The sequence below is a fragment of the Sorex fumeus genome, unplaced genomic scaffold (assembly GCF_029834395.1).
Source record: "Sorex fumeus unplaced genomic scaffold, SorFum_2.1 ptg000072l, whole genome shotgun sequence".
NCBI classification, from domain to species: Eukaryota; Metazoa; Chordata; class Mammalia; order Eulipotyphla; family Soricidae; genus Sorex; species Sorex fumeus.
Window position 1 is genome coordinate 51,942,294 of NW_026606129.1, and position 23,168 is coordinate 51,965,461.

At 43.5% G+C, this 23,168-nt stretch overlaps 1 protein-coding gene across 1 annotated transcript in view; it reads right to left on the reverse strand.

Moving 5' to 3' along the window:
- DCAF1 (DDB1 and CUL4 associated factor 1) overlaps positions 1-22,797 on the reverse strand; it is an 82,682-nt gene extending 59,885 nt beyond the window's left edge. The window contains exons 1-2 of the mRNA XM_056129960.1: positions 22,685-22,797; positions 6,424-6,541 (exon numbers count right to left, since the gene is read on the reverse strand). Coding sequence (XP_055985935.1) covers positions 6,424-6,533 — 110 coding nt within the window. The 5' untranslated portion in view covers positions 6,534-6,541; positions 22,685-22,797. The remainder of the gene's footprint in view (positions 1-6,423; positions 6,542-22,684) is intronic.
- Between the last annotated feature and the right edge of the window lie 371 nt (positions 22,798-23,168).

Genomic DNA, 23,168 nt, shown 5'->3' on the forward strand with positions numbered 1-23,168 from the left:
AACCCGTAGAGGCTGGAGCAACAGCACAATAGGTAGGGCATTTGCCTTGAATGTGGTCAACCTGGGTTCAAGTTCCAGCATCCCATATGGTCCCGAGCACCGTCAGGAGTAATTCCTGAGTGCAGAGCCAGGAGTAACCCCTGTGCATTGCCGGGTGTGACCCAAAAAGAAAAACAAAAAAGTAACCCATAAGCAACAAACATAGGAGCACTAGCAGCCAGGTATGACCCAAAAACCAAAAACTAAATGAAGTATAGATTCTGGAGCTGGGGGCACAGCTAAAAAAACTAGAACTCATGCCTGGCAAGCATAGGCCCCAATTTCAACCCCCAGAATTTCATGGTCTCCCTTACCCCAAAACCAATGAAGGGCAGCTCCCAAGCACCATCAGGAGTGATCTCTAAGCATAGAGCCAAGAATAATCCCTGAACACCACCTATCATGGCCTCCAAAACTCAAGCACTAAACAAATAAAGGCCAGAGTAATTGTACAGTAAGTTGGGTGCTTGCCCTGCACGCAGCCAACCCAGGTTCCATCCCTGGCATCCCATATGGTTCCCCAAGCCCTGCCAGGAGTGACCCCTAAGTGTAAGCAGAGTCAGAAGTAAGTCCTGAGCATTGCCAGGGTTTTGGCTAAAAAAAAAAAAAAAAAAAAAAAAAAAACCCTAATTATAAGAAATAAACACAAGTTAAAACTATGGCATTTCATGGGGCTGGAGAGATAGCACAGCGGGTAGGGCGTTTGCCTTGCACGCAGCCAACCCAGGTTCGATTCCCAGCATCCCATATGGTCCCCTGGGCACCGCCAGGAGTAACTCCTGAGTGCAGAGTCAGAAGTAACCCCTGTGCATCGCCGGGTGTGACCCAAAAAGCAAAAAAAAAAAAAAAAAACTATGGCATTTCCTTCACGTTTAAGTTTCTTAATATACTGCTTACAACAAAGTCTGACATGTGAAAGTTACTTAGGTATTATTATCAAAGCTATAAATCAAAACAAAATAATTCAGGGAAGATACCAACTGGATTGGGGCAAGAGGGAGACTTCCGGAGTATACTCAAGTTCTCTAATATTCCTATGATAAAGATTTATATTAAGCACAATAAAATTAACAACAATAACTAATATAAAATAAATTATAAGATTATTAATAAAGTCAGAATGAATGTGGTCTCGGTCTCTCAAAATCGCCTACTTATATATCTGGACTTCTGGACTGCAGTTAACCCTTGGTAAAAGTAACCCTAGAAAGAAAAACCTGGAGCTAGAGAGATACTACACATCAGGCATTTGCCATGCATGTGGCCAACCAGAATGCAATCCTTAGCATCCCATACTGGCCCCTCACCCCCCACCCAAGCACTACCAGGAGTTAATTCTTGAGCACAGAGCTAGGAGTAACCCCTGAGCATCGCTGGGTGTGACCCAAAAAGCAAATAAATCAATAAATAAATAATTCCCCCATTTCCTACTCACCTCAACACTTTTTGTCACATATTTCATTTTTCATCCAGCTATATTCTACCATCTTTTAATTCCCTGTTACAAGAAACCTTTTACCACATCAAGTGCTGAAAATCTCACTATAACTGGAATTAAAACCCAGGATTCAGGATATGGATCAGCACTTGCTTTGCATGTGTGGCTTTGAGTTCAATTCCCTACAACTGCCCAAAAAAAAGTCCAACTTAGCTTTTCACTGTTGCCTATGCAATCCTGCAAGTAACTCTGAGGACATCTCTTTTAACAATGAACTCTTACTAATAAGCAAGGAAGTAGAGGTACATGTATTTTCTATAGTTCAGACAAAAAAAAGATCCTCAAAAATTAGTTCAAACAAAAAAACTGGTTTCTTTTAAGTTACTCCCTGTCTCATCACCCTTAGAATATTTGTTAACCATACTGCCCAATTAAGTACTCCATTATATGCTGTTTTGTATCCATTAATTGCCTCCCAGATGATTATCTCCTTATCATTAAGACCCATTTAATTTACGCTTTGCATTACTGAATATCTTAGTATATTTAACAAAATTAAGGGTCAAGTATGGTGATTATAAAATAATCTTGAATGGATTGGAGCCTGAGAGATAGTACAGGATAGTACAGGCTCTTGCTTTGCACGCAGCCAACTCGTTTAATCCGCAGAAACAAGGTCTCCCCAGCACCACCAAGTCAGCCCTGAGAATCAAATCAGCAATAGTCCCTGAGTACCACTAAGTGTGACGCCCCCTACTCCCCAAAAAAAGAGTAATAATCTTGAAGGGGTCTGTAAATCTATTTTGGTTTGTTTTAGGACCACATCCTATAGTGCTTGGGGATCACTCATGGCAGTGTTTTAAAGACTGTGGCACCAGGCATCAAACCCAGTTCTCCCACATGAAAAAAGCATGCCCTTTAAACTACCTCCCCAACCTCTGTAATTCATGTTTTGTTTTGTGTTTTTTTTTTTTTGGTTTTTGGTTTGTTTTTTTTTTTAACTTTATGAGGTTCTCTCCTCTCTGGAAAAACCCTCAGGTTTCTCCCTTTTAATAAAAATTCTTTATTCCAAAAACAAGTAATAATCTTGAAAGAAAAATTTACGTACTCTTAGTATGTACACTCAATAAACATTTTTTTTAGCACGTAAGTAACTCCACAAACATTTCATTTCATTTAAACTCTCCTTTCAGAATTTTATCAGTAATCCCAGGGCCAGGAAAATGGCTCAATGAGCTGGAGTATATGCTCTCCATTCAAGAACCACAAGGTTCAATCCCTGGTTCTAATAATGGTCCCCCAAGCACCACCTGAGTTGTGTTGGGAAACACAAAAAATAAAATGAAAATTATCACAACCCTTACATTAACCACACAATACTTTGATTCCTTAAATCACTAAGGCTATATTTCAAGTATCTTATTTACAGTTCTTTTGTTTTGTTTAGTTTGGGGGCCATACCCAGCAGTGCTCCTTGGCTCTGTGCTCAAGGTTTTGGTGGACTCTATGGGATGCTGGGGATCAAACCCAGGTTGGCTGAAAGGCAAGCACCTTACCATTTAACTATCTTTCAAACCCCTCATTTATAGATCTTATTCTTCAATTCCTCTAAAAAGTTTATTTTAATTTTCAACATTCATCCCTGCTTACTCTTTCTTAAGATTAAAGTTCCCATTTTCCCTGAATAAATCATTAACAAAATTATGAATTAAACAAAAAGTTTTTTTGGCTATTAACAAAAATTGGATGTTAAAGATTTCCATTTCCCAACGACTTTCACTTTAGGAAAACCACAGCATCCTCCCCTAACTTTGCGTTTCACTTTCTCTACTTAACACAATCACTTAGGGACCAGAGAAATAGTATAGCAGTAGGGAGCTTGCCTTGCACACAGCTGACTCAGGTTCGACCCTGGCCTCCCATATGGTCCCTGACCATTGCCAATTGTAATTTCTGGAATGCAGACCCAGGAGAAGCCCCTGAGCATCACAGGTATAACCAAAAAAAAAAAAAACAAAAATTAATTTTTTAAGAAGTACATTCACTCAGGGGCCAGAGCAATACTACAGTGAGTAAGTCTTTCAAGTGTTGGACTTGGATTTGATCCACAACATTTCATACGGTTCCTTGAGCACCATCAGGCATAATTCCTGAATGCAGAGCCAGGAGTAACCTCTGAGCATCATCAGGTGTGATCCAAAGAAGAAAAAAAAAAGGACATTCACTTAATAAATCAATGTCTCAATCAATTACTAAGTATCAGTGATTGAGTGGGTCACTATCTGAAAAGAATACTAAGGGCTAAAGAAATAACACAGTGAGTAGAGTGAGTAGGGTGCTTGCCTTGCACACTGCTGACCCGGACTTCCAAATCCCACATCATCCCCCACACACCACCAGGAGTGACTCCTGAGTACAGAGCCTGGCATAATTCCTGAGCATTCGACAAAATGGTCCCAAAACAAAACAAAACAAAGAAACAATAAAAAGGCACATAAAACCTGTCTTTAAAAGCTTACAATTTAGTGAGAAGACAGATGCAAAAAGAATTGTAAGTGGGGTAAATTATACATGAATAGGGTTATTAAAGGGAAAAAAGTGTCCAAACCATCTAGCAGTGTCAAAGACAGAGACGGTCTTACAAACTTTATTCTTAACCTGCTTCCTGAAAGGACTAGAGCTTGCCAGACAAAAGTATCAAGGAAAGGTATTTCAGGCCAAAGAAATAGCAAGTGCAAAAGCATAGAGAAAATATGATACTATTCCTTACTGAAAAAACAACACTATGAAAAAGAGAGGGAACAGAGTGATAGTACAAGCAGGAAGTGAATTTGCCTTGAATGTGGCCAATCGCATATGAGCACTGCCAGGAGTAATTCCTAAGTGTTGAGCCAGGAATTAACCCTTTAACATCACCAGTGTGACCCAAATAGAAAATAAAATTTTAAAAAAGAAAAAGGAAAATAAGGAGCCTATTCTTAAATGGCCTCATAGGTAATCCTAAAATTTTATTCTGTAAGAAGAAGGGAGTCAAAAAAGAATGATGAGCAAAGAACAATTAGGATTGTGTATGATGAGAAAGAATCTTTTAGCAAAGGGGGAAGGTATATTTAAAGAGTGCAGTCCTGGAGACAAGAGAATAATGCATACTACCTAATAGTAGTACCAATCAACATATGATCAATACCTATGAAGGAAGTGGTGAAAATGAAGAAAAGAAAGAAGTTCTTATGGCCTGGTGATCAAACTGTGTTGACAGAGGAGTATACTAGGATAGGTGATTTTCAGTTTTTAGTTTAAAACTATTTACACCACAGCACAGAATACAAAGACACTAGGGGCTGGTGTGATAGCATAGCGGGTAGGGCATTTGCCTTGCATGTGGCCGACCCAGGTTCGATCCCCAGCATCCCATATGGTTTCCCAAGCACCATCAGGAGTGATTCCTGAGTACAGAGTCAGGAGTTAGGAGTTAACCCCTGTGCATTGCCGGGTGTGACCCAAAAAGCAAAAAGACACAAGCTGTATATTAGGGAGGTAGGATGAGGATGACAAGCTCTATTTTGGACATGGTTATGTTTCAAGTGTGCCTGGAGTCATCAGGTAAAAAGAGATACATTAAGCAGCTATGAAAATTTTTTAAATTTTTAAGAAAAAGTTTGAAAGTTAGTAAAATAATGTTTTAGGCCAGAGAGACAGCTCAAAGGGCTGAAGCACATGTTTTGCATACCAGAGGACAGGGTTTAACCCCCAACATCTAATGGTCTCCACCCCCTTCCCAAACTGGGGGAATCCCCATGCATCTCTAGGAGGGAGAGGGGGAGAGAGCAAGAGAGCAAGAGCTAGAGAATGAGAGAGCAAGAGAGCAAGAGCTAGAAAGTGAGAGAGCAAGAGAACAAGAGCTAGAGTGAGAGAGCAAGAGAGCGAAAGAGCGAGAGAGCAAGAGAACAAGAGAGCGAGACAGCGAGAGGTAGAGCAAGAGCGAGAGAGCGAGAGAGCAAGAGAACAAGAGAGCAAGACAGCGAGAGGTAGAGCAAGAGCAAGAGAGCGAGAGCAAGAGCGAGAGAGCAAGAGAGTGAGAAAGCGAGAAAGAGAGCGAGAACGAGAGCAAGATTTTAAATTAAAGATAGGAATAAAATAAAATAGGCAGGATATTTAAGGTTAAGAGAGAAAAGAATCACAAACAAAATCTTGGGGTTAAAATACAGGCAAGGGGCAGGACAGAATGTACAGCTATTAAAACATCTGCCTTGCACACGGCCTACCCAGGTTTGACTACCAGCATCCTATATAGTTTCCCAGCACCATCAGGAGTGATTCAACAGAGGGAGGTGTTTAAGCCCTCCCTCCCCCCGCCCCCCAAACACAAAAACAAAACACAGGCAAGGGCTAGCAAGACTGTTTAAAAAGGGCTGAACATCTGTTTTGCATGCGGGAGGACTAGGTGCTATCAATAGCACAAGGTCATAAGCACCACCAGAAATGACCCCCAAGCACAGAGATAGGAGTATCCCCACACAACACTAACGTGACCCTCTAAAAAAAATAATTAAAACAGACAACAGGGCCAGAAATGTAACTCAATGTTGATACTTGCTTTCGTGTGAGAAACTAGTTTTAATCCCAGATATCACAAAAAAATAATATACATAGATGAAAGAAAAATTATAAAGAATGGGATCAAAAGGTCTGAGAGGAGAAAAGAAATTTAAAAAGTTTCAGAAGGAGGGATATAAGGGTCATGGAGATAGCTTAATGGTTAAGTGCATGCCTTGTATACAAGAGACCTGGGTTCAATCCCTAGCACAGAAGGAAGGCAGACAGGCAGGAAGACTACTTCTAAAATGAAAAGTATATTTAAAATTCTGTTAAGATTAGAAATGTTCCTATTTTATACTCCTAATTTCTTTTTTTAGGAAAAGAAAATATAACATTATTGTTCATACCTAGTAAGGATAGGTACCATGTCCTGCCCACTGCCATGTTCTTTCTCCCACTGCTCCAGCAGAGTGGTAAGCTCAGCTTTGGAGTCCACATGTACTGCAACTGTAGTCATGGCTTGGCCTAAGGAAGCAAAAGTTTAAAAATAAACACAGGCAAATACATCTGATATATTTCCAATAAAATAAAAGTGAGGGGCAGGGAATAAGTAAGCCAGACAAATAATTAGTAGCAAAGGAAATTTAATTTAGACACTTTAGATAATTTGAAGTATAATATGGTTTTGAAAGTTGCATACATAGAATAATAATGAGCAAATTTTCCTTTAATTGCTCAACTTCAGTTTGCTCAATTATCAAACAAGAAAGAAGTGGGTCAAAATTTTGATCTTTTGAGCGGGGGTTCACAGTGATACAAAGGGGTTACTCCTGGTTCTGCATGCAGGAATTATTTCTGGTATCGCTTGGAGAACTTTATGGAATGCCAGGTATCAAATCCAGGCAAGCATCCTACTCACTGTATTATCTCTTCATCCCCCAAATTCTGAATCCTAACTTCTTAAGGATCAGGAGTCCCTCCAAGAATCTGAAGGAAACTATAATTTTCTCCTGAAGAAGGCATTTTCACTTGACAGCATGAGGTCTGAGAATACAGTTGGTAAGGCACTTGCCTTGTATGCGACCAACCCTGGTTTGATCCCCAGTATCACCTACAGTCCCCTGAGTCCAACAAGAATGATCTCAGAACACAAAGTCAGGAGTAAGTTCCAAGCACTGTTGGGCATGGCTCAAAAAATAAATAAATAAAAAGACAAAGACAAAAGTATATACAAAACTAAGAGAACTCAGCGGGCTGAGTGTTTGCCCAATTCTATCCCTCATACATGATTCACCTATAACCTCTGGGACAAAACCTCAAGAACTGATCCAGGAGCATTCAAGCACATCCCAATACAGCCCCACCACCAAAAAAAAATAAATAAATGTCACCACAAGCAAGCATGAACTGCATAAAAACATCTAAGGGAGTGTAAATCTCAGGGATTCCCGCTGTAGCCTTAATTCAATGTGCCACCCCTGATGATCATAACAAGAGAAATTAAAAGTAAATTACAGGAGCTGGAGAGATAGCACAAAGGGTAGGGTGTTTGCCTTGCACGCAGCCAAGCCAGGTTCGATTCCCAGCATACCATATGGCCCCGTGAGCACCGCCAAGAGTAACTCCTGAGTGCAGAGCCAGGAGTAACCCATGTGCATCGCCAGGTGTGACCCAAAAAGCAATCACTTAATCAGTTAACTTCCCATTAATCATCCATTTGCTTGAGCGGGCGCCAGTAACGTCTCCATTTGTCCCTGTCGCGTGCTAGTGTAGCCCAATGGCGTCTGTTCGCTCTAGGAACATGAAGAGCCTCAAACCGATCGTTCATGATCTTGACGAAGAAGTCTGACCATCTGGTAGGTGGGTGGCCACACAGTCTTTTGATATCCCGTGGAATCCAGTCGGTAACAGCTCTAGTCCAGCGGTCGTCTTTAAATCTCATTATGTGACCAGCCCATCTGATTTTTGACACCTTGGCAAATGAGACAGCGTCCCTGATTCTTGATCATCGACGGAGGTCGGAACTCCAGATTCTTTCTCTCATTTGAGTGAAACATGATATTCCAAGCATAGCTCTTTCAATTCTTCTTTGGGAGACCTGAATAGTGTTCTCATCTTGTTTGCGTAGGGCCCAGGTCTTTGAGGCATATGTTAATGCAGGAAGAACAGTGAAATCAAAGAGATGTGCCCGGAGCCGGAGGTTCTTAGTCCTCTTAGCTATTTCTTCGACGCTCTTGAAGGCGTTCCAAGCCGCTCTCTTCCTCCTGCGCAGCTCTGATGCCAGGTCATTTGTCATGTTGACTTCTCGACCTAGGTACACATAGCTGTTGCATTCGAAGATGTTCATTCCATTGAGAGCGAATGGGGCATCAGGAACAAGGCTGTTTCTCATAAACATTGTCTTCGTAAGATTCAGCTATAGTCCTACTTTTCCACACTCACAGTCAAAGTCGGTCAGCATTTGTGCCGCTTGGCTGATGTTTGGTGTTATTAAAACAATGTCATCAGCAAAGCGGAGGTGGTGTAGTTGCCGACCATCTATCTTCACTCCCATTCCTTCCCAGTCCAGTCGTCGCATGATGTTCTCGAGGGTGGCACTGAAGAGTTTTGGTGAAATGGTATCACCCTGCCGCACCCCTCTCTTGACATCAACGATTACTTCTTTGTAGAATGGTGAGATCCTGGTAGTGAATCCGCAATACAGCTCATGGAGGATCTTGATGTATTGGGCTTGAATGCCCTGATTGGCTAGGGCTTCAGTGACCGCTTCCGTCTCAACAGAATCAAAGGCCTTCTTTAAATCAATGAACTTTAGACAGTGCAGCATCTTGAACTCCCAAGAAACCTCAATGAGCTTGGTTATCGTGTGGATATGGTCGATGGTGCTGAATCCTTTGCAGAACCCAGCTTGCTCGCATGGTTGACCTTCATCTAGTGTTCTGCCAATCCTATTTAGGATGACTCGAGTGAACAACTTGTAGATGACAGACAATAGGCAGATCGGGCGATAGTTGCCAATGTGATGGATGTCTAGCTTCTTGAACAGTAGTACGGTCCTGCTGGTTTTCCATTGGGACGGAACCTTGCATTCAGACAGGTAGCGTGTGAAGAGCCGAGCCAGTGTATTGATGAGAACTGACGGCAGGTTCTTCAGGTGTTCAGGTCTGACCTTGTCTGGGCCGGGTGCTGTTCGTTTCTTTACCGACAAAATGGCGTGTCGGATTTCCGAAGGGAGAACGTTGGGAACGACATATCCATCCTGTGGAATTTGGTATGTCGGCAAGTGGACATGGCTATAGTAGAGATTTGAGTAGAAGTCATGGATAATCTTCTCCATTGCCGTTCTGGAGGATGTGATAGATCCATCAGGACGTCAGAGGGCAGTCATCTTGGTCTTGTAGTTGGTGAAGGACAGGCGGGCGTTACGAATACTTTTCCCAGCTTCTGCCGCTTCTACCAGTACTTCTGCTCTTCTCTCTTTGAGGTCTTCCTTGATCGCATCTCTGCACTGCTTTGCAAGCTCGGACGTTAGCTTGCGGTTGTCTGAGGCATGCGCCACACCACGTTGGCGAATAGGCTCAAAAGTTTTCAAAGACAGGTCGGATTGCGCACAGAAGACCCACCCTACCCCTACCGGGACCACCACTGGCAGACCTCCACTACTGACACTACCTCCACTACCCAGCCACCGCCACATTCCAGGTCGCTTTCCGGACAGCTGCGCGACACATCATAAGACACTAAATACCCATCTTCCGGAATTGCCGTACCATATTTGATAGGGTTCAAATATGGTAATACCTACCAGGGCAATTAGAGGTCGCCCCAAAAGCCTCTATCCCTCTCGGAAAGACTGGCAAGCTACCGAGAGTATTCCACCCGCACGGCAGAGCCTGGCAAGCTATCCGTTGTGTACTCAATATGCCAAAATCAGTAATTACAAAAAGCAACAAATAAATAAATAAATAATGTAAATTACAAAAACTTCTCATAAGAAAAAAAGGGGGGCTATCAGTGTCGCCAGCAGGTCAATCTGTACCTGTGAGGTAAGTGCATCAGCAGCCTGATGGCGCCTTCAGACTTCCAGATACCCCAAAACTGCTGCTGTGCCTTTGGCCGGACCCCAAAAATTTGGGGCAAAGTTTACCAAGAAAGTAAACAGCCAAAAGTTAGGTATGTGGGAGACACCCACAAACCATCTCCGGCTCAGCTATATAATTGGAGGCAAGGCTTCTCTGGTTCCTGATCGAACTGCTCAACAGCCATGATTCCAGAGTCTCAAGAGACAAATCTCGGAACCCAGCAACTTTTGGCAGAGATGCATCTGGTCCCCGCAATATGTTACTGGCGCTGGACCACCCCAGGGGGATAGGGTGTTGTCCCTCCACTTGTTCCCCCTTGGCAGCTCGGTAGCTGCCATCTTCCAGAGGCCAGTGGACAGTCAGGTTTGGGCCCGCAGTGACGAGACACACAGGGCCTCATGGGATGGGGGTGGAGCCGGCTCTTTCTCCCCAACCCCAACGAAACCCCGAGTTGCCACCCACGAATGGCCTCTCTGGCTCCTGATCAAGCTGCTTAATGACCATGATCCAAGAGACTCAGGAACTAATCTCAGAACCCAGAAGTTTTTGGCAGAAATCCCTCCAGATTTAATTGTGAAAATTTCGGAATTCCAAAATCGTGTGGCTGCTACTGCAGCCGTGCAATGTTATGTCATATGTTATTCATAACCAGCAATTGGGAAAACAAACTGTCTACTGTTACCTTTTCACCAGATCTGAATGTTGGTAAAATCCCAAATAATAATGGTGGGTTCTGGTGTCGAAAAATGAATGTAATCAAAGTAGAGAGAGAGTAATGTGGAAATCGTCTGCCCCACAGGTGGGGGAGGGCGTGGGATGGGGGGTACACTGGGGTTTTGGTGGTAGAAAATGGGCACTGGTGAAGAGACAGGTGTTTCATTGTATGACCAAGTCTTAAACCGGAAAGCTTTGTAACTGCTCTCATGGTGATTCAATAAATAAAATTATAAAAAAGGGGGGAAAGAAAGGTAAGCTGGAGTTCATGCCCAATTCAATCAGCCTAATCAATGGCTGAATAAATAGCAATACTCCTACATTTAAAAAAAAAGAAAGAAAGCACACATCTATCATGCACAAGGTCCGGAGTTCAACCCCTGGGATCATCTGGCCACAAGCACTGAAGTGTGGCTCTGGGACTTCTGAGCAAGCACCAGCAGCCAAGCACTCCACCACCAGACTTATTACTGAGCCTCAGGCCCAAATCACCAAGCTGAGCCCAAACGGAGGTGGCACCTTTTATCTTCAGGGCTAAGAATTCTTTTAAAGTAGTGAAGTACATATCTACCATGTCCCAGTACTTCAGTTTGATACTGGACATCAAAAGTATCCTAAGCAGGAGTACAATAGGCTGATCATGTGCTCTGCACAAAAGAGGCCTGGTTTCAGTCAATGGTATCACATACTGTCGCCCAAACACCACCAGGAGCAACTCCCAAGCACAGAGACCAGCACCAACAGGTGTGAATCTGGTGGCCTCCAAGCATAACCTACCTGAAGTACTACCAGGTGTGGCTGTCTAAATAAAAGCATTTACATATAAGGGACAGAGAGATAGTATAACAGGGAAGGCACTTGCCTTGCACCCCATGTGGTCCTCAGATACTGCCAGGAGTAATTCCTGAGCACAGAGCCGGGAATAACCCCTGAGCACCACTAGATGTAGGGGGAAAAAAGAAAGTATTTACCGATATACCATACATACAATCAATAATCCAAGCTTCAATCTAATGTCCAAAACTTTGAGGATACTTCTTTTTTTTTGTTTTGGGGCAATACAAGGCAGTACTCTGGGCTACTCCTGATTGTGTTCAGTGGGCCAGTGTTGCTCTGTGTGTGTGTGTGTGTGCGCGCGCGCGCTTCTTCCTGGCTCTGTGCTCAGGGATCATTTCTGACAGTATTCATGGAAATACTGTGGCACCAGCGATTGAACCTGAGCCTGCCACACTCAAGACCTTACCCATTGTACTGTCTCCAAGGACGACCTCCCAATTTCTTATTTCTCAGAATGGCTTTGGCTGTTTGGTATGCATTATGATTTTGTATCAATTTAGTGACTGTTCTAAGTCCTTGAAAAATGGCATTGAAATTTTGGTGGGGATTGTGTTGAATCTATATAGTAATTTAGGGAAGACAGTCACTTTGACAGTGTTGACTCTTTCAATCCATGAACATGGATTATTTTTCCTTTTCCTGAGAACCTCTGCTATTCTTTGGAAGTGACATAATTTTCTAGGTATAGGTCTTTCACATTTTTTGGTGATTCCTAGGTATGTTTTGTTTTTGTTTTTGGTGGGACAAGTCAGAGAGCTGTTTTCTTTTGGGGCTACATCTGACTGTGCTCAGAGCCTACTCCTAGCTTTGAACTCAGGTGATCATTCCTGGTGGTGTTCAGGGACCAGATATGCCTGGTAATCAAACCTGGGTCAGTCACCTCCAAGGCAAGTGCCATTCCAGTAGTACCATCCTTCCAGCCCTAAGACTATAGTTTTTGAATGCAAAATGTAGTAACAATACTCCCCCAAAATATTTTGTCTTTGGCAAGTTTTGGCAGAATGTTCTATAAACATGCTGCTGTTAACTTTGTTTTGGGGTGACACCTGGAGATGGTTCAGGACTTACTCCTGGCTCTGCACTCAGATATCATTCCTGGTGGAGCTCAGAGATACCAACTATATTGGATGCCAAGTCATGTGAAAGGCAAGCACCCTACTACTATAGTTCCGGTCCTGTTAATTCTTAACAAAGGCCAAAAACTCAAAACTACTGAAAATTGGGAAGGGCTATTATAAACCCCTTCCATTTTTCAGGCCCCTACCACCCCTCTCCACTGCTGATTTTCTGGAATGAGAGTAAGCAGAAAGGTAGAAAAAGTTGCCAGTTCAATGGTCAGTTCAGGGGTACAGAAGGACAAGAAGTAAGACAGGTTTTGGAATGTTTCAGATATCCACATGAAGAACAGAGGTTGGTTGGTTTAAATTTCTTATACAGGGGACATACCCAGCAGGGTCAGTCAAAAGTGCAGGTCTGATGATTCAGTGTTTGGGGGTCACCAGGGCCATGCCTGGAGATTTTGGGGTCACCAGGGCTAAGCTCAGCAGAGTTCAAAACACTATGCAGTGCTAAGAATCAAATTTAGGCACTTACATGTACTCTTAGGCACTTACATGTGCTCTTTTAAACCCCAAGAGAGGTTTTATGAAAAGTTCTAAAGGGGGTCAGAAGCCATAGTATAGCAGGTAGGGCATTTGCGTTGCCCACAGCCAACCTGGTTTCGATTCCAGGCATCGCATATGGTCCAACCAAGCTCCACCAAGAGTAATTCCTGAGTGCAAAGTCGGGAGTAACCCGTGAGCATCACTGTGTGACCCGAAACACAAAAATAAAACCAAACCAAAAAAATTCTAAAAGAGGATATGACCAAAATGAGTTTATAAACCAACTTCTTGAAAAGATAGCCTTAGAAATAAAGCTTCATAGCCCATCATGCAAAATATGTATTTATGTATTTCCTCAGATATACTATTCTATAAATTGATGCAGGAGGTATAGCTCAGTAGAGCATGCACCTTGAATTTATGAGGCCCTGGGTTCGATCCCCAGCTACAGAAAATAAGTTTCATACCTGAAAGGTATTGATAAGATTACCTACAACTATTGTTCACTCTTCCAAAAATACCCAAATACATATAAAAGATGATACCCCCAGGTCTAGAACACAAATACTTTTGGGTTGTTGGGTTGGTTTTTATTATTTTTTTTGTGAGGGGGGAGGGGGTGTGGGGAGCGGGGAGAGGCACACCTGCAGTGCTCAGAGATCACTCCTGGTGGGCTCAGTGCACTATACGGGCACTGGGAATCAAACCTGGGTTGGCCACAAACAATGCAAGCACACTATCCACTATATTATCACTCCAGCTCCACAAATGTTTGTTTTAATAAAAGATAAATCTTAAGGGGATTGAACAACAATACAGTAGGTAGGTTGCTTGCCTTACATGCAACCAACCCAGATTCAATCCCTATATGGTTCCCTGAGCCTATCAGGAATGGTCCCTGAGCACAGAACCAGAAGTAAACCCTGAGCACTGCCAGGTATGACCTAAAAACATGGTATGACATAAAAACATGGGGGGGAGGGAAGATGGAGGAAGAAGGAGGAGAAATAAATCTAATAGTAATGATTCATGTCACCTAAGCTTCATATAGCCAAAGAATTTTTAATCAAAAGGATTCTTCTCTTCAGACAATCTTACACATTTTCTATTCTAATCTAATCCAGACTTTCTAACCAAATTCACAAAAAAATAAACGCTGCTCATGTGACAGATTAACATGGACTCTGACCTTTATCAGAGAAAACTCAGGACTTATTTTTGTTTAATTTTGTTTTTTTGGATGGGTCACACATGGCACTACTCAGGGATCATGCCCTGAGATTCTCAGGGGACCATATGGGATGCCAGGGATTGAACCCAGGTCAGATGCAGGCAAGGATCAAAACCGGGTCAGCTGCATGCTAGGCAAGTGCCTTCCCCACATTACTATAGTTCTGACCCCAACCTTGACAATCTTAAGATATACTAACTAGTCAGGTCCAGAGATAGTACAGCAGGTAAGGCACTGGCCTTGCGCGTGCCTCACCTGGGTTCAATCCACCACATATGGTCTTCTGAGCACCACCAAGAGTGATCCCTCAATGCAGAACCCAGAATAACCCCTGAGCATCAGGTTTGACTGAAAAGCAAACAAACAAAAAAAAGAAATTCTAAATGGGCACTGGTGGAGAGATGGGTACTCGATCACTGTATGACTGAAACGCAAGCACAAAAGTTTGTAAATATGTAACTGTACCTCAGTGATTTACTAATTAAAAAAAAATACTAGCCAGGAAATTAGGGTAAGATAATAAAATGTAACATTTTTTTTAACAAAACTTTATAAGAAAAGTAAAACACACCTAAGACTGGGGGCGGACCGATAACACAGTGGGTAGGGTGTTTGCCTTGCACACGGCCGACCCAGGTTCGATCCCCGTCATCCCACAGGGTCCACTGAGCAATGCCAGGAGTAATTCCTGAGTGCAAAGCCAGGAGTAACCCGAGCATTGCTGGGTGTGACCCAAAAAGGGAGGGGGAAAAAATCCCTAAGACTAAGCAAAACAGTAACATATATTAGCAAAATTAATCTACTGAAGTACATTCAAAAAGGTACAAAAGGTGGTTTTCTCAATAAATACTCTCAACATTAAAAAATTAACCACAATACTTTTAATTATTCCAAAAACATAGGACACATCCTAGTATAGTTGCCACTTCTTTATTACAAAAGTCAATACTGACATCTAAAGAAAACCACAGTGCCTAAAAAAAAAAAGAATAAAGTAAAAAATGACTATCACAGAAGCAAGGTGGGAAGTGGGAAGAAAACTGGGGACACTGTTGAAAGATGAAGAGATTAGTATTGAAACACTGTACACCTGATACCCAAACATGAATAACTTTGTAACTTTGCAATTCCTGATTAAATAAAAATGTTTAATAATTTTTGGAAAAACTATAACCAATATACTTTACAAACATTGATGCAAATTCTCAACAATATAGTAGCATGTGGGGGTCAGAGTGATAATATAGCAGAGTGTCTTGCACACGGTCTGGGTTCGATCCTGGGCATCCCATATGGTCCCCTAAGAACCACCAGGCGTAATTCCTGAGTAAAGAGCCAGGAGTAAGCTCTGAGCATTACTGGGTGTGGCCCAAAAAACAACAAATTTAAAAATTAAAACATAGTAGCAGGCAGAATATAATAGCATAGTAAGATATGTATGGTGGCTAGAGAGATATTACAGAGGGAAGGACACTTAACTTGAACAGTCAGCCAGGGTTCAATCCCTGGCACCACATGGAGTCCCCTGAGCCCTCCAGGAGTGATTCCAGAGCAGAGAGTCAGGATTTAGTTCTGAGCACTGCCAACTGTGGCTCCCTCTACACATACACATACACATACACATACACATACACATACACATATACACACACACGAAAGACATTCATATCATGACCAGATAGGGTTTACGCCAAAAATGCATGAATTGGCTCAACAAACAAAGTCAATTCATGTTCCAACAAAATTGCTCAAAGGGCTAAAGCACACGTTTCCCATGGGGAAGACCTGGATTCAAAAATTAGCACGTGGTCCCCTAATGCTGTGGGAAGGAAGTAATCCCCAAAAATCACGAGGTGTGCCTCAAAAAGCAAAATATTTTTCAAGAAAATAGAGGACAGAGTAATAATAGTCCAGTGGATAAAGTGATTGCCTTTACATGTCCCACATGAGTTCAATCTCCAGCACCCCATATAGTCCCTCGAGCAATGCCAGGAATAATCCCAGAGTGCAGAGTCTGGAATAAACTCTGAGCACAGTTGGGTGTGACAGGAAAGAGGAGAGGAGAGAGAAAGAGAGAGAGAGAGAGAGAGAGAGAGAGGCAATTGAGGCTAGATAAATAGCAGAGCAGGTAAGACCCTTGCCATGCACACACGACCTAGGCTTCATCCAACAATGCATATAGTTCCCCAGCACCACCAGGAGTGATCCCTACGTACAAGAGCAGGAGTAAAGACTGAGCACTGCTAGAGTATGGCCCAAAAACCAAAATAAGTAACTATTAGGGAAGGCAGAGTTTGGTGTGCAAGGCAAGTGCAAGACCTATCTACTACACTACTGCTCTAGTCAATTTTTTTTTTCTTTTTGGGTCACACCCAGCGATGTTCAGAGTTTACTCCTGGCTCTGCACTCAGGAATTACTCCTGTGGTGCTTGGGAGACCATATGTGATGCCACGGATTGAACCTGGGTCGGCCATGTGCAAGGCAAATGACTACCCACTGTACTATCATTCCAGTCCCAAGTCAATTTTTTTTTTTTTTTTTGCTTTTTGGGTCACATCCGGCGATGCTCAGGGGTTACTCCTGGCTCATGCACTCAGGAATTGCTCCTGGCAGTGCTCGGGGGACCATATGGGATGCTGGGAATCGAACCTGTGTCGGCCATGTTGGCTCCGTGCAAGGCAAACACCCTACCCGCTATGCCATTGCTCCAGCCCCCCCAAGTCAAAATTTTTAAAAATTAAAAAACAATATACCAAAAAATGCCCATCAATGGATAGCTGAATTAAGAGGTTGTGGTTATATACTCACTGGAATACTATTCAGCTATTAGATGTGCTTCTGTGACAACATGGATAGAACTTGAGGAGATTAGACAAAGTCAGGTAATGAATTAAAAATACTCAGTAAGTTTCACTCATGTGAAAAATAACCAAGTGGGCCAGACAGATAGTACAGTGGGTAAGGAACTGCCTTGCATGTGGCTGACTCGGGATCAATTACTGGCACCCCAAACGGTCCTCCAGCACAGCCAGAAATGATTCCTGTGAGCAGAACCAGGAGTAACCCCTAAGCACATCCGGGAAAGGAAGGGAGGTAGAGAGCCAGGATCAATAACCAGCATCCCATATGGTCCCCCAGAACAGCCAGGAGTGAATCCTACATGCAGAACCAGGAGTAACCCCTGAGCATCCCTGGGGAGGAAGGGAGAGAGTAAAGGAGAGTGGAAGGGAGGGAAAGAAGGAAGAAAACAAGACAAAAAAAATACTTACAAACTATTTTAAAAATTAGTTACTGGGGAGGGGGATTGGAGGAATGAGTAGAACTATCTTTTAGATATAATTGCACTGAACTTCAGTGACGGGGTGTAGTGATGTGAGTCCAGAGAGTAGTAGGTACAGGGGTTAAAGAGCTTGCCTTGCATGTGACTGACTGGTTTAATCCCTAGCACTGAATATGATCCCCAGACAACTGCCAGGAGTAGTCCCAGAGCTCTACTGGTATGAGCCAAGTCAACAATAACAAATTTCAATTTCCTTATCTACAAAATAAAAAAAACAAACACTGTCCTCCCCTTGTTCATCGATTTGCTCGAGCAGGCCCAGTAACGTACCATTGTGAGACTTGTTGTTACTGTGTTTGGCATATCGAGTACGTCACGGGTAGCTTGCCAGGCTTTGCCGTATGGGAGAGATACTCTCGGTAGCTTTCCAGGCTCTCCGAGAGGGCCGGAGGAATCGAACCCAGCTTGGCCGGGCTGGCTGCGCGCAAGGCAAACGCCCTACCGCTGTGCTATCACTCCAGCCCGATATGTTTTTAACCTTTCTTAATTTGATAAAGACAACCATATACAACATTAGTAGTATCATACTTAATACCACATGATGGGAAGTTTCTCCTGTCCTTTAAAGAAGCTCTTTTTTTTTTTTAATTAAATCTCCACAAGATACAATTACAAAGCTTTCATGTTTGAGATTCAGCCATACTATGATCAAACACCCATCCCTCCACCAATGGATACTTTCCACCACCACTGTCCCCAGTATATCCCCCTCCCGATCTCAGTCCTTACCCTGCCTCGAGGGCAGGCAATTTCCCCAATACTCTCTACTTTTGGGCATTATGTTTTGCTCGAATTTTCCCACCACCATTCAAGCCTGCCTGCCAAGGGCAGATGTTAATCATTTACTGTCCATTGCTCATTTTGAATATCATGGGTGCTGTGGCCACACGCTTCTGGAATCCTAGATTGTAAATGGTTGGGTTCCAGAGACATTTCTGTAAGGCATTAACCCACGCCTTCTTAGCGCAGTAGGCAGCGTGTCAGTCTCATAATCTACAAAATAAAAATGGGAGCCAAAACGATAGTACAGAGGGTAAGGCATTTTCGTTGCACACAACTGACCCAGGTTTGATCCTCAGGATCCCATATGGTCCCACAAGCACCACCAACAGTAATTCCTGAGTGCAGAGCCAGGAGTAACCTCTGAGCATCACCAGGTATGGCCTACAAACCAAAAATAAGTAATTAAAATAGTTGAGAAGATTAAATGAAGTGGCCAGAAAAATAGTACAGTGGGAAACGTACTTGCCTTGCACGTGGCTGACCCAGATTCGATCCCTGGCACACTATATGGTTTGCTGAATCCTGCCAGGAGTTATCCCTGAGCAAAGTCAGGAATAATCCCTGAGTACCATTAACTGTAAGTCAAAAAAAAAGGGAAGACAATACTATCCACTGGTCAGTATTATAATAATGAAATATAAAGCCCTAATAAAAAAATTATGTAGTATGTTCTTATTCTAAAGGATGTATATGAAAGTGTTGAGATGATATATCTGCAGTTTATGTTTTTGTTTTTGTTTTTTTTTTTGGGGGGGGGGAACCTCACACTGAACAATGCTCAGGACTTATTCCTAGCTCTGTACTCTGCATTCACAGAACACTCCTGGCAAGATTCAGCAAACCATACATGACCCCAGGGATCAAACCCAGGTTGGCCACATGTAAAGTAAGCAGCACCCTACCTGCTGTACTATCTTTCTGGCACCTGAGACTTATTTTTAAATTATACTAAAATCAGCAAACACATTCCTAAATAGGAAAGTTTGGCCAAACATCAGCAGTTGTTGAATCTAGATGGATAAACAAACATGTTTGTTTTACTGCCTTCAACTATCCTATGTATAAATTTTTTTTTAATAAATAGTGGGAAAAATGAGGTTGGAGAGACAGTAGAGGTTAAGGTGCTTGCCTTGCAAGAAGTCAACCGAATTTAAATCTTTAGTACTCTATAAGTGGTCCTCGGAGCACTACCAGGAGTAATCTTGAGAAAAACTGGGTGAGCCAACCCCCCACCAAAAAAAGTAGAAAAATTATGAAGCATTTCCTGTCTTAATCTGAACAAAGTCTCAAAATGAGAAAGCAAAGTTTGTCTCTCTACCTGGAATAAAATATCCCTGAAAGAATAAACAAACAGATGTCTACTACGTCTGTGGCAGAAAAAAGGCTCACTATACATTATTTAGTATTTTTTCAATAGTAAATTTACTCTGAGCATTCCTGGCTATGGTGCCACTGAGCAGGAATTTAAAAGTAGGTAAAAATTTGGGGGTCAGGTGTGTGAGATGTAGTGCAGTCGCTACGCTACATAAGGCACTTGTCTTGCACATAACCAAACAAGGTTTGATCCCCAGTACTAAATATGGGTCCCTAGTATCTATAGGAGCACAAAGCAAGGATTAGGTTCTGAAAACAGCTGGCTGTAGCCAAAAACATAAAACCTATTTCTGGGTCTAAGGTATTTCTTTTCTCTTTTTTCTTTTTTTTTTTAATTTTGGTTTTGAGTCCACACCTGGCAGTGCTCAGGGATTACTTCTGATGGTACTCAGAGGACCACATGGGATACCAGGAATAAAACTTGGGTCAACCATGTGCAAGGCAAACACCCTATACACTACAGCTATTTCTTGAAGATGTAGCTCAATAAGAATTTGCTTTGGGCCCTGAAGTCAATCCCCAATATCACACACATGCACGTGCGCACACACGCATACACACAAACACACACACACACACATAGTAAGGTATTTTCTACAGCAAAGAAAACCATGGGGCTAGAGAGAGGGTACAGTAGACAGGGCACTTGCCTCGCACATTGCGGACCTATTTTGATCCTCGGCATCCCACATGGCCCCCAAGCACTGCCAGGAGTAAGCCCTGAGCATCGCCAGGTATGGCACAAAATACAAAGACAAAAAAAAAAAAAAGAAAATCACACTAATATTTTCTGTAACATTAATATTTTTCATTATAACTAGTAGTCTCATGTAATCTTTTAAAATCTCATTATTTTGAACTTAAACTACAGCTTCAAAGTCCTTTGACTATCACTAAGGTTTAACTATGCAGTCTGTTCTAGGGTTAGTAATGATGCCTTTACTTAACCAAACAGTTCTGTCATCTTGTTTGAAAACGTCTTACTGTGATTTAATGAATCCTTCTGTTTTCATGAAATGAAATAGTGGCTTTGCTGAAACAATTTTATTTAAAAAATACCAAAATGGGGTTAGGAGAGATGACATGGAAAAAAATTAATGATTACGGAGACATATATACAATGATGTATAACAATTTTTTCTTACTGTCCCTTATCACCTATGAAAAACATAAAAAAAATTGTTAATAAGTCAATTTATATCACTTCCAACTAATGTATGACTCTACCAGATTCCTCATCTATTAAATTTTACAACTCATCTATTAAATTCTAGAAAGGTAGTAAGATAAAACAGTTCAGCAACTACAAGAGATTCTGAGCATTAATTTATTTCCTATAACTTCCCTTAACTCTTTATCATCTCAATATATAACATATGTACCATTCAAAAATAGATAATTACTAAATACAAAACTCAAATCGACAGAGCTGGAGTTAAAGTATAGTGGGTACGGTGCTCGCCTTACACGCAGCTGACTCAGGTTCGATGCCCGGTTCCTCAATGCCCCTCCTACCCAGCCCAGCAGAAATGATCCCTGAACGAAGAATCAGAATACATCATGAGCACGGCCGGGTGTGGCCCAAAAAACAAAAACAAAACCACAAATTAAAATAACCCTCAATCCGACAGCATAAAATCACCAAAAAAAAAACCCTACAAGAGTAAATAAATATAAGTATAAATATAAACGCCAGTAAACTGCAGAGCATTACAGGACGATATTACCAATCAACAGCTCATTCGATACATGAACAATGCATTCAGAACAGGAAGAAGCTTATATGAATCAATAAAACATGTAATTAAAAGGCTTCGCTGAAAAGTCAGAACAGGTTAAAAAAAAAAAACTGGACCAAGGACGAGGACAAAGTCTTTTGGGACTGCAAAAGAACTGCAACATAAACTTCGAAACTACGTCCACCAACGGTGAAACCCGAACCCTAAAACTGCAGTAAGAGGAAGTGAGACATAAACCGTCTAGGAAGAGAAGAGGGAGTTATGCCAAAAGCCTGACACCCCAGTAGGAAGTGACTATAAATAACCACGGGAAATAAGGTCCCGGGAAACTAGGCGAGCACTGGGGGTTTGACTCCACGCTGCAGGGACGCGCACGCCTCCCTCCAGCCCTCCCGGGCACCACGGGGTGGGAGGAGCGCCCGGAAGGCTCCGCCCCGGCCCCGTAAGTGCAGAGCCGTGCAGGGGGAGGTGGCACGAGGCCGAGGGAGGGGAGAGCCCGCCCAGGTGACTGGAGCAGGAGGCGGAGACACAGTCCGGAAAGGGGGCCGTACGGCAAGGAAGATGGAGCCCCCTGGCCCGTACGGAACGGAGACGGAGAGGGCAGGGAGGAAAAGGGTGCAGCGGGAAGTGAGGGGCACCTCCTCCTGCAGGTACAGAAAGGCGCACGGCTGCCCCCGCCCCCCCCACAGTCCGGGCGGAAGAGTTACTCGAAGGCAGCTTCTTTGGGGTATTGGAGGAAGAACGTGGAGGCCCCGCCCCTGAGCCTAGAACCTGGAGAAAGCGAAGTCCTGTCAGGCCCCGAGCCCAGCCTCCCCGGCCGCCCGGCCCGCCCCCTGCCCGCCGCCGGCCCAGGCAGGTGCCGCCCCTCCCCCAGTCCGGCGCCCACTCTCCCGCCCGCCCGGCCTCGCGCCCGGTCTACTCGCGCCCTTCCCAGAGAGCCGCCTGGCTCCCCGTCCCACTCACCTTCCCGGGCGGCTCCGCCGCTGCCCCCTGACCCCGCCAGCGGCCACAGTTTCCACACACCGACTCAGGTCCCGCACTCACTCTCCCTCACTCACACACAGCGCGACCACGACTCCAGGGCGGCACACACATTATGCGTCACTCGCGCGCTACGTACCGCGCGCGCGCGCGCCCCCAACTTGGCGCGAGGCTCGCTAAGCGGAGGCGGGAGGAGAACGACTGCGAGAGCGGGGCGAAGAGCAACGAGCCCCGGAGCCGTCTGGGAAGTGAAGTTCGGCTGCAGAGGAGGCGGGCCCACCCCACCGCACCCGACCCCACCCCGGTCTCGATTGGCGCATGAGCGACGTCGTCCCTGTCGCAATCCTTTCTGGGATTTGCAGTTGTTGGTTTTTTGGTTTTTTTTTTTTTAAAGCAAGAACGAGAACTGCGGAGCACTCATTGGCTGTTGCGGAAGCGGAAGCGAAAAGTGAGACTACAATCGCTT